The sequence below is a fragment of the Calidris pugnax genome, unplaced genomic scaffold (genome assembly GCF_001431845.1).
Source record: "Calidris pugnax isolate Ruff unplaced genomic scaffold, ASM143184v1 scaffold153, whole genome shotgun sequence".
In the NCBI taxonomy this organism is placed as follows: Eukaryota; Metazoa; Chordata; class Aves; order Charadriiformes; family Scolopacidae; genus Calidris; species Calidris pugnax.
This window is the reverse complement of record NW_015090999.1, coordinates 9,561,945-9,574,642: the sequence shown is the minus strand read 5'-3', so window position 1 is coordinate 9,574,642 and position 12,698 is coordinate 9,561,945. Positions and strand designations below refer to the sequence as shown.

Here is a 12,698-nt window from a genome sequence, read left to right as displayed (position 1 = left end):
GTGAAATGGAGACACGGTGAAGGAATTCTCTAGCTCTAAGAATCTTTGAGGTTTTTCCAACAGCACCAGTTGTGTACTATCAGACTGCATGCACATTAGAAAAAAAATTGTTTCTGAAGGCCTTTTTTCTGCAGCTTTTTTCTTTTTGTATTAAAAACAAAAGCAAACACAAAGAGATAGAATCACTATTTAACAACAACAAAACCCTCTGAAAACACAGACTTTTGCCATAATGTGCTTCTAGTATTTTATTTAACAATTCAGCTATTTCTCAAATACACTGTCTTTGAACTTTTTATGCCTCCTTTTGCATTAAAATCTGCATGCAAAAGCAAGCAAGAGATGGTTCTAAGGGCTAATATTGCCACCAGAAATATTTATTCAGCAAGCAGCCTATTTACCACTTCCCTCTTTCACACAAGCTTTTGGGATAGAAGCAGAAAAAAGCTAATTGTTCTGGAAGTCTCTGTGTGGCCCCTGTCTCCCCTCCTCCCTCAATCATCGATGACTGTAATGAAAAATATAAGCTCTCCCACTGTGCAAATGCAGTTGAACAGTCATCTGCCAGGAATGCAAATGTCCTATAAGTGTGGCTCACGGCTGCACACACTTTCTACAATGAAACAAACAACACACAGCAACCACGTCACTTATGCACAGTCGTATTAACAAAATGTAGCAGAAGTTGTATTCTGGACATGCACCGGTGGTACCTGGTACAGGTGAGGTACAGGTGAGGTACACCTGCATTTCCTGCCTCATCGTAAGAAAAACATGTCACTTTTAAGCGCTTCAACAATTGCTAATAAACAGTTGCTCTTTTCTCAAACAATAAATACGTGATACTGTCCTTAAAGAAAACATGATTCTAGATATAATCCCATTTTTTCCAAACTTGCAAATGAAAGCATAACACTGTATCACCCTTAAGGAGACACTAAATATTCTTGTGCAAAATGTAGAGACAAGTACATTCACATGAAACAAATTTTGCAATTCCTTTTCCTTTAAAATAAATTTATGTCAAAGGAAAAAGAGCTTGCATTTTCAAATTCCAAAGCTAACTCCTCAAAGCCTTTAAGACTGGAAGAATGGAAGCAGTGACTTCCACATATATCTTCCTTTGCTTAAGTGTGAAATCTGCAAACTGGATGGAAATTTGAAAATGGAACTCCTCTCGGCCTTCTTTGAGTGGTTAGTAACTGTCTCATGAGTTTTCCATCAGCTGGATTTTCAGAACTTGATAAGCACACTTAAAATAATTTACATGCACTAAGCAGCCTTGTAACTAAAAAAAGTAAGGTTCAGCTATTCTTCTTCATGAGGAAAAAAAGGTCTTTCAACTAAAATTATCACTAAACAGAATATCACTACTACCTTTAGAGCATACTTTTGGGCTATACTGTTTATCTGTATACTCCATTACATGGCCAATGCGTATCACATTTTTCTAGCAGCACTTATCAGAAGAACCAAGTTCTACAAACTCTTACACTTAAAGATAAGGCTGCAAATAAACTGGGTCATCCCCTTTCCTTTCAGTGAGTCAAAATTTTTTTAGATACACGAGCGAAAATTGGATGCAGAGAGCTTATTTGCACGTCTCAAGGAATAATTGTAACTATAGAGATACACACCTCCTTCTCTTCAAACAATTGTGTATATATTAATTCCATTAGAAAAAAATCAAAACAACTGTTCCTAAAAAGGAAGCATAGAAAGAAAGACATACAGTAGCATAGACTCTTCTGGTTAAATGAATGGAACCTTCTAAACAGAGCAAGTTAGCACTTCAAGTCTTACCCAACTGTACTACCTCTCAACTGGAACTTTGACTCTTTTATATCTCTCTGAGAGAGAGGAAAGCACCAAGGAAAAGCTCCAAAGTGCTTCTTGCAATTAACACTGAGGGGTGGGCTCCATGAACACCTTCAAAATGATGGGTTTTCATCTTGGTTATCTTATGCATTTGGGGATGGAAAGCAAGATAAGTGGAAATACAGCCAACCAACCCTCTCCCACCACTCCATTTTCATTAGAAAATCCTTAACTCCTGAAGAAAATTTTTCACTCTGTGAAACATACTACGCCAGGATCTCCCCTTTGGTGAGGATGCTCACTGAAGGTTCTACTCCTCGAGGTTGAGAGATTTCTTGCCGCAACAGAGTTTCCGGTTCTACTCCTCGAGGTTGAGGGAATCCTTGCCGCAACAGAGTTTCGGTAAGTGACTAATAGCATGCTAAACTTTGAAGTTTTATCTAAGTAATGTAAAGGATTAATTGTGCATATATAATCCTTTAGACATAAACCGTTGACCAAGTCTGGGACTAGGATTGGATCCAGCCGCACCCAGACTCCTCTCTGAGAGGGAGTTTGGTCCCTGACAGTTCTGTCTGACCCTGTCCTCTGTGCAGTAAATAATAGAGTGTACTCTGACATCGAATCTTGTAAACACTATCGCATTTACCACTGGTTTTATCACACTACTGGTTTTGTTAAATCACTGTTTCACCTTAATAAATATTTCTCTGCTTCACTCTAACTAGTGAAGTTAATCACTCCGTCCGTGACAATCAGTCAAATTACTGATAAGTATCTTAGCCCTCACAGGATGTTCTGAATGCCTTAGTATCATCTATAGGTTTTATACACAACAACATTACTTGAAATATCAGCATAGGACTGCAGTTTCTTGACTGCCCATCTCAGGCTTCAGCTGAAATATCTGTAACCAGTATTACAGCTACAGTGCAGGGGGGAAAGAAACCTACTTCTGGCTGTGAAAATAATCCATCCTCTGAGGGCAGAAAAAAAAGTAAGTCTGTTGGATGCTTGAGAGGTTGCCACAAAGCTTACTTGAGCTTGTAGGTGAAATCTGATATGCAGAATCCCAAATGCATAATACTTATGATAATATGACAATAAACTCTCATTTTAATTACAAAATAGGTAATAATTGTGTCCCGAAGTTTTGTACCTGTTCAGCTCAGCAAAGAAAGTAAATGCAAACAGTAATTTACTGGCTAAACCATTTATTCCATTATCTGACCCGGATGCAAGTCAAAGGGAAATACTGAACCATGGCAAAGTGCATCCATTATCTCCATGTTCTTATTTTTCTACACTGTATGAATACAAACCAAAAGAAGTGTATTTGACTGAGAATGTGAATTCTTAGGTATTTTCTGTGACCTGGATAAATTGCCAACTAGAAACACGTGTTTTGGAGGGTAGAGATCCACCTCTAGTCTCTTTCCAACAGAGGACAGAAATCGGGAAAGCTACTTTCAATGCTGTCTTCTTAAATTAAGGATTCAGCTTTAATTCACAAGTGGACAAACAGGCATACATTTATGAGTCACCTCATTCTCATTCTTATTATGGGGAAGAGAGGGGCTGGTATGAAAGACAAGGAAGTCTGAATGGAGAGAGAGCACGTAATAGCAAAACTGGTGTGTACATATAAAGTCATCTTTGTTGTTATTGTTATTAAAAAATTAATATTTATTGTCTCATGATAAAACATGACAACAGCTGATTATGTATGCTTGTGAGGTTTGACATACTCTCACATTCTTCAAGCCTCAAATTCCAAGGAAGTCCCTGTCTAAAGTGTCTCCTTATTGATGTCAGTGTGTAAAAGCATATTGGGGAAAAAAAGTGACTTGACACAGTTCTGGTACAACTTTTATCTTCTTAAGCAAAGAGCAAAAGTCTTAAGCAACACATCCTCAGTTGGGTTTTTAACTTCTTTAGGAAAATTAACAAGAAAACAAGGCTATCAGACTACGGAAATGTCAATATGAAACACAAAGACTCCAGTATCATCCACTTCTATTGTCTTAGATGTAAGCTTTCATTGCCAGCTGTCTTTCTACAATGAGTGCCTCAAACTACTTTACCAAGTAGATTCCAAGTAAATTTCCTTGAACATCTGATAATTTGGTATTTGCATTTGCAAAATATCTGATACATAGCTTGTTCCATCCATGCAGGTTCATCTAACCTTTGTCCTTTTGAGGGTATTTGGTTTCATACAATTTTTTCATTGGCACTACTCCCGAATACAGAAAAAAGGTGACATTTGCTTACAGAACCTTAACTGACTCAAGGAGCTTACTTTGTTTTTAATTGCTACTCAGTTCATCTCTACAGTTGTGAAACTTCTACAGATTTTCATTAATATTTTTTATTCAGATCCCCAGTGAGGAAGATCTTGAAGGTCTAGTTGGTGTGAAGAGTTTCAAGACTGCTTCAGAAGAAACCTCTGAAGTAAGAATGCCAGCTTAGAAAACATCACATTCAAAAGTAAAACAAAAGAATGTGTTGATTTCCATGTTATAGTGCCCTTGTACTTAAGTCAAAAGCCCTGCCTCTGACTAATTATTGCTTTTTCATTCTACCTAGAGTAAAAGAGGCATGCCTTTTAAGAGGAGGTGTACTTCTTATCTTTTTCATGATTCTCACCTTCCCCATTGCTTTGATAACAAACCACTTCACTACTTTTCATTTTTCCCTTGGAAGCTCTTCCACAAGCTAAGGGGTGTTTATAGTTTCCAGTAGAATTTATGGTCATCTTTTGAGAAGCAAAATTCTGAGGCAGAGAAGGGTGTCAAAGTTTACTTAATCAAAGATGTTACAGCCTTCCTTATCTGTTTAGCATAAGACACAAAGAACTACAAGAAACTGAGTATTTCTTCACATATAGCCTTCCTCAAGGAAAACGTGCAGTTCTACAGAGAATATCTGACAAAATCTTTCACCACAATACAGACCTCTGCATTATTTTTACAACCCCAAGAAGCAATGCAAGCCTCAAACTCACACTAATGAATACACCTCTTTGTAAGGAGATACTTGAGCTGAAGTGAGCTCCAACTACTTAATACATGCCAAAAATGTACAGATGTAGGTTGGATGAGCATACTCCTTTATGCACTTGCTTAGGAGGTCAAGGGTTTTCAAGCAGTACAACTAGCAGTACTGTGCAGCTCAAGATTACCGGTCATCAGTAAACTGTTACTCAAATGACAGCATTTAGGTCCTGTATATTTTGTCTTTCAGCATCTAGTCTCTCCCAGGAAGATTATGATAGGTTATTCTATTTAATCCATAAAGACTTAAAGTTCAGATGATATGTTTGCCAAATAGACTGACTATATGTAATGCAAATACAAAGGATCAGATTCCGCTTCCATTTCCCTAAAAAGCAGGCCTATCACCTACACACAGTGAGATTATACCCCAAAAGTCTTCAAACTGTCACACAATTTGTTTCCATGCCTGCCAAATGCTATCGCTAACTTCCATTGATTCAACTGAAATGCCATTCTAACAATTCTATTCATATTGCGCTATTCTTTACAGGCCCTCACCATTTTAGGAGCTTTCTATAACAATTCTATTCATATTGCGCTATTCTTTAAAAAATAGTTATGGGCCCTCACCATTTTCTACGTACTTTGATCAGTTCTGCAATCTACCTTTTACATATTTATCCTTTATATATAAATACATATGTACATACACATTTAGATACAGATATACACAAACTGCAATCAGATTTGATACAGCTGAACTTTAATATATTTAAATTTTTAGTAATACACTATCTCTTCCTAAAATAAAAGATTTGATACAGCTGAACTTTAATATATTTAGTTTAAATTTTAATAATACACTATCTCTTCCTAAAAAAAATATAAATAGTATCACTTATATCTGAACAAATTACATACTTAGAAATTCAAGGTATAACAAATCAGCCTTCCAAACTTACAAAAAGGTCAGAAATATCAAAGATGCCTTCCTACTTACATTCTGCAAAAGAATGTTTAACTCAAGAATATTGCAGCATAAAACCTGTGCTTTGATTTGTATTCTCCCTATTCAAAGCTAGTAAAAAAAGTGTTGTTTACATTATTTTAAATATTTCATGTCTAAAACAAAGCTTGTTAAAATATATCTATGAAAAATTTTATGCTAGAATAACAAGTCTGAAATTGATATGCAAAAACAATCACTCCAGATATAAACCACAAAGGTTCAAAAATCCAACACAAATGCAACACAGCAGTCTGAGTCACTGGAAGGTGCTCGTTTCCTACAGTAAAATTAAAGAACCTTAGGAATGAGACAGCAGTAGAAATGAGAAGAGACACACAGAAAGACAATGCATACTTCATTAAAGTAAAAAAGAAAAAAAAAAGAAAAAAAAAGAAAATAAACCAAAGATGATGCAGACTACCAAACACTTAGACTTTAAAAAAAAAAAAACAAAGGTTAACATTTAAATGCGTTTTCTTTCTCCTCAGGTAACAAGATACTAACAAGAAGAAAGGCAGAACCCATTTTGTGCAGTTCTTTGAAAGGACAGATTCAGCGCATGGAAGAAGTGACTGGGAGGACGGGCTTATTTCCAGCCCAGCCAGGAAGGAAGACCAAATACCTTTGTGCTTGTCCCGTTTATGCTTTAGCTGTGCTGGATGGGGTCTGATTCTGGCTAGAGCCTGCTCTCGATGGTTCATAAAAATAGGACCAGGAAATACAAGGGGGCCTGAGGAGAAACATTTTGCACATGCATAGGACAGCTCACAAAATGGAAACAGTGTGTTAAACAAAATTCAAATTAAAAGCAAAGAAAAAAATGAATCACAATTAAATAATAATATTTTTTTCCTAAATACAAAAGGCCCTAAAAGAAAGTTGCCATTTTTTTATAAGATGACCAAAATATTATGCAAAGAAGCAATACACATCCAGCAGTGACACTTTTATCTGAACCTGTAAGTATGCAACTGTACTCCAACCGATAGAAATAAAATAGACTCACACACTGGAGTAAAATTTGATAGCAAATACCTATTACTGTCTTTAGTAGTTAAAAAAATTAATTATCATAGCTTACATCCTACAACTTTACATACAAAGTACTCATTCGGAACAACAACAAAGCTAAATTTAAAAAAAAATAACTGTACAAGTGCTCATAATTACCAGATTTAAAATACAGAGTTACCACTTATAAAGAAAATAGCTATGCAAAATACCTGTTCCATGAAGAAAATTATTCAAATCATACGATTATTTTTCTTATCTACTTACTAATTCTGAAATCTATTTAAGTTATTTTAAAAATAATTCCCATCTATGTAAAAGCCTTCAAGAGAAGATTTGCATTTGAAGAAAGCAATGATGTATGTATCTAAAATTTTCTCCAGACTACTTTTTCTTTCTAAAATCCAGGCCCAAAGCTGTGCTGTATTAAGTTTAATTGAGGCTGATTACACGTAGATCACGGACCAACAATTTGTTCCTTAAAACTGTTTTTTTTCCTCTATTTTATAGGCTAAGCATTCCACCAAGAATTTCTTTGGAGGCATCTCCTTCTAGAAGTGTCACATTTAATGGAACCCATGAATCAGGAGCTGCTAATTCTGCCAAATGTCACTCCACGCATTCTCAGACCCAGTCCTTCCATGGACTTTCAAGAAAAAAAAAAACACAACCACCCACCAACAAAAAACACCCAACACAATCCAACAACTACCAAAAAAGCTAAAAAAAAACCCCTCCAAAACAAAACACCCCAAATAGGCTTTGTGTCATGTTTTTAGCAGCTTATGTGAAACTTCGAAAACAAGTAATCCTCCTCCTGGAAGCGTTCCAGGCCAGGCTGGATGGGGCCTTGAGCAACCTGCTCTAGTGGGAGGTATCCCTGCCCATGGCAGGGGGGTTGGAACTCCATGATCTTTGAGGTGCCTTCCAACCCTAACCATTCTATGATTCCCAAAATCACCGATACTATTTCCTTAGCTAAACTTTATTGACAAGTTAATGTAGGCTGAACTTGTCATAAATGCCCATTGTCCCAGGTTTCCTGCGGTCAACCTTAGGCCATCAGTTTCTTCACTAATAGTAAACAGTATGGAAAAAAATTTAAGTGGAAGTTAGGCCAAGTCTATCCACCGCTAGAACTTTCAGATGAAGAAATATTGTCTTCACACAAAGAAGTTCCCAGATTTTAGCGTTAAGTTAAAAAAGGAAAAATGTTTTTAAAATCCATGACTGCCTTTCCCCCTAGCTTTTGAGATTTATACATGTGTTAGCTAATATAATGGCCAAAAAATCTTATTAATCATACATTTCTATACACAGCACAGATTTTTTTCTTTTGTTTTGGTTCTACTGCATTTATCTGGACTCTCTTTATCCCAGAAGAGATCCTCTTGTTAATTAAAAACTCCTTCTGAAGTTCAAGGATCTTTATTTACTATTGCTTCACTTTCATCTTGCAGACTCTTCCTTTAGTTGTCTTGCTACTGCTCCCACTTTTCACAGTCTCCTCTCAATTGGAGCTTCCATTTAATAGATATATTTTTGGTAAAGATTACTTTTTTGCCAGGCCACTTGCTGTGGTTAATAATCTATTTCCCAGTGTTTAGACTTACACAGAAAATGATACCATGCTTTCCCTCTTTCCAAGTTGTAAGGGATATTCTGAGGAGTATACTGGGGAAGAACAGGAAAAGGCAAGAAAGGAGAAAGACATGAATGACAAGCAGATTAGAAAAACTAAAAATGTTTGAAGGACAAAAGATAGAGGGGAAAGCTGGATCAAGAAGAGGAAGGGAAAAAAGAAAAGAAGAAAAAAGCACAAAAGGCTGTTGGCTCCAGCACGGTGCTAGCACACGGCTGCCTTTAGGTGCCAAGTCACTCATCTGAATTATACTTTCCTAGTCAAGGTGACAACTCTGTAACAGTATCTAACCTTCTGACCAAAGCAGGGTTTATCTTTGCTTCTGGACATTCCTATAAACTCTACATTCCCACCTGTTATGTAAAAGAACAGGTTAAAGTTAAATGCAATATATCTCCATTTCATAATAATTTTTACCCAATCCATGTAACAGCATGTGCAAGGGTGTCACCCTCTTTAGCTTTTTATGCATGCTAAACCTGTAACACAATCATAATATGGTAGGAAATATCTAAATTTTGATTACATTATGATGCCCGTATGTTCAGACATGGGCCGAGACAATGTAAACTATCTCCTCTCCCTCCAAAATACCACCACAGAAAACACAACACTACAACAACTCATAGAGACCATATCTGCTCTCTACTTAGATCAGAGGTTGCCTGTACAACAGGAGCAGAGTTTAGGTACTAAGAATAATTCTGGTGGAACAATTCAACCGTGCATTAGACACTTCCTTAATTTTCTTAAAAATGAAAAGGCATTAATACTGCAGAGTATTATTTTAAAAACTCTTCTAGAAGCCTCCAACACAGATCTACTTGGGGAATAATTACTATTCCCAGTTATTTTAGTAGCTCAAATTACAGAGATAAGCAAAGGAGAGTCACTGGTAAACTACAGGGCTGCTGTTTCAAATCAGATGCTATATGATATTCACTCTCTCCCTTTATTTTTTTTTTATGGAATGTTTTTCCATAGCTAAAATGTGAGGTTAAATATCCCTAGCCCAGGAAATGTCAAGATTAGCTTTTCTTTCTTGGTCTGCAGGATCCAGGCCTTTCAAGATGGACTTTATCTGGCAGTGAATTGAGAGCATAAAGAAAAAAAAGAACAAACACATTTATCCACAGAAATAACTTCATTTTCTAGCAAGATGCATACCCACGTAAATGCATTTGTTAAATAATGCAGTAGACTACAGCAAAACATACCCAATTAATATTATCCCAACATGCACTTATGTGCTTTTGCATTCTTAGCCATCTAAGCACTTTGTCAGAACTATCAAAGAGTTTATTATGTGATTTGAATTTATATTACACATAATTTGATTTCTTCTAGCACCTTTCCCTAAACAAATGCTATTTGGCAAGCCGTGATTACAGAAGGCAGAAATCAATGATCTCAAACGGTGACTTCTACGCCAGCGCACTACATGTAGCAGGCTACCCCAAAAAATAGTACATGGCCACACAACTGAAGACTGAATCACAAGGAACATACAGAACCAGTGTATAAATTAAGGTGGCACAGCAAAAGTCCTGGATTGGATGGCACTTTATGTTGTAGTTTTTGTTTATGTAGTTTTTGCTTCTGGAATACTTGTAACATCAAAACCAGGCAGGTGCAGGTTTGGGTTTGTTTTGGTTTTTTTTAAAATACTAAAAATATGGAGGCAAACCACTAATACAGAAAAATAGTTATCTAACAGATAAAGGGATAAGCTGCTCTGGCTCTACTTCTAACCACAGAAATGGAAGCAAACTGTAATGTTTCTCTGCTGCTCTTTTTTTCTTTCCCAAGTGAAATTTACCTCCCAGCTCTCTCATCATTACCTTTCTGGGCTGAATAGCAGCAGCTTTCAATAATATCCAGGCATTCAATGAGAATTTAAGAAAAAAACAATTGTTAGCTGTACCTAATATTTGCGAGCAGCATGCAATGTAGCTCCAACATGACCTAGACAAAGGAATAAAACAGGCTTCCCCTCTCCACCTCACAGCTAAAATTAACCACAAAGAGCCAAAGAAAAATAAATATTTCATCCTTTTCCACACACATAGGAAACGATAAGCTTTCTCTTCCTAGTTGCTCATTATTTCTGGTAAGGCCAGTAATTTCTTACATGGAAGTGAAATAAAGCCACAATTTGCCCCACAAGGTTCACTGGCACGGAGTCTAGAAACAAAGTTTGATCAAACTGCACTTTTTGTATTTGAGTAAAAACAGTATCTAATTTCTAAAGGAGAATCAAAACTAACACACCAGGAACTTAAAGAGCATAATATTCCAATAAAGCTGTTCCCCTTCTCAACACACAATCTTACCAACCACATCATCATGCTTCACTAAAATATTATGATTTACATCAGTCTAAACCTCTCAACTTTAATTATTTAACAGATTAAGACAATGAGGCATTTTAAAACAAGAAGAGTACTGAAAACCTGTTACAATGCATAATGGTTGTGTGGAAAATCAACAATAATTCCTACGGTAGATAACATATAAGGCAATAAAATTTTGAAACGATTCAGTGTTTGGTTTTGTTTTGTAATTCAGTCAGTATATGAATTTTTTTCATGTATTCAAATATAGAAACACTCTTTTTATAAAACAAGAATTTCTGCTTACTATTATACAAGTCATTCAATAATTGATAACAATAATTAAATAATTCATATTATAGCTAAATAGGATTGCAGCCATTTCAACTTTTCATATAAAAGGCATATAAACTTATCATATAAAAAAATGGTTTAGGATCTGCATTTCAAATACCTATTATTCAACTAAGAAACGGAAAAAAATAACAAATCGAACTATATGAAAGTGATACAAAATGCTACTCTTTACCATTAAAATTCTGATTCTTATGAGTAGACCTTGTTAAATATACAGATTTTTCACAACCTTCCAAAAGCATGCTAAATAATGTGGTATTTAGCTAGGTATTTAGGTTCTGATTTTTGTTTGGTTACTGTATTGGCTCAGTGGAGCAAAATTAATTAACTTCCATTCTTAGAAAACAGACAAAGAAGTTTGCTTAAAGTATTCAAGCCTCTCATCAATAAGAAAGTCACTTACCTCTTCCTTCTTCCAATCTATGTCTCCTATTTACACGTTGCCGCTTTTCTTCTTGTCGTAACTGAAGGTGTTCTTCAATATTAACTCCAGGAACAGGGACAGCTACATAGATGAATAAAATATGTAAAACTACCTTTAAAATTGTTATGATGGTAATAAACCCTAGAAGAAGGTAAGTAATTGAAAAATGAAGCCTACTTACTACCTGCTCTTTACATGGCTCCACCAGAATATTATAGAAACAAAGGAGTTGAGTAAACTTGCAGAAGAGCTTTAGGCATTATTTCTGAATTTGAAACTTTTCATTAATATGCCACAACACCAACATCACTGAATACCATTTAGAACTTACTTTTTTTATGCATATACATATTTATATCTAATTATGTGTTTTCATGGTTATCTCTTTTTTTTTCCCAAAAAACTTCCAGAAAGGATTATTATTAGAACAAGCTCAACATTCGTTAAATTTTATAAATGTTTTAAGTAGACCAGCTATTTTCTAGCTTAAGAATGCTTTACCACTATGTGTTTCATGCTTACTAAGAAGCATGAAATTACCTTTAATGCATGTATACATCTGGACATAAATCTGACGTATTTACCAAACTAACTAGTTTAATAGGAATTTGAAACAAACTGGTAAGCACTTCTTTAAACAGGAAACATGACCTGATGCAACAATACAACTACTATAAGCACAACCTTTTTCCAATTTTTTTTTCCCAGCAAATTGCAAAAACATAAAAAAAAAAATATACCTTGCCCTCAACGTCAAAGGAAAACTCCACCTGGAAGCACTGTCACTTTTCTTTAGACAAATGCAGTCAACCACCCTCACCTCAAACTATGCCAAGGCCACCACAGGACCAAGAGCTGTTGTGTCCTATCCTGCTAGGGGAGGAGTTAGCAAAGCAGAGGTTACCACAAAACCTGTAACTCCTCCCTGGTCATGCATGAGAAGAGAGCTGTGAAGCTGAGCTGCTAGTGCCACGTTCACCATCAGTATAAACCTGCTTCTGCGATAGCAAATTACATTTAGAAATATCTGTAAGAAAGGATCAGGACTGTGCAGTGAGGATATTTGGAATATTAACTTACCATGAGAACCACTCCTAGTTTCTAT

General features: G+C 35.8%; 1 protein-coding gene across 1 annotated transcript in view; it reads right to left on the bottom strand.

Moving 5' to 3' along the window:
• The window catches only part of LOC106895870 (E3 ubiquitin-protein ligase MYCBP2), a 150,439-nt gene that overhangs the window by 74,301 nt on the left and 63,440 nt on the right, over window positions 1–12,698 (bottom strand). Inside the window, exons 17-18 of the mRNA XM_014955519.1 lie at window positions 11,573–11,674; window positions 6,449–6,556 (exon numbers count right to left, since the gene is read on the bottom strand). Coding sequence (XP_014811005.1) covers window positions 6,449–6,556; window positions 11,573–11,674 — 210 coding nt within the window. The remainder of the gene's footprint in view (window positions 1–6,448; window positions 6,557–11,572; window positions 11,675–12,698) is intronic.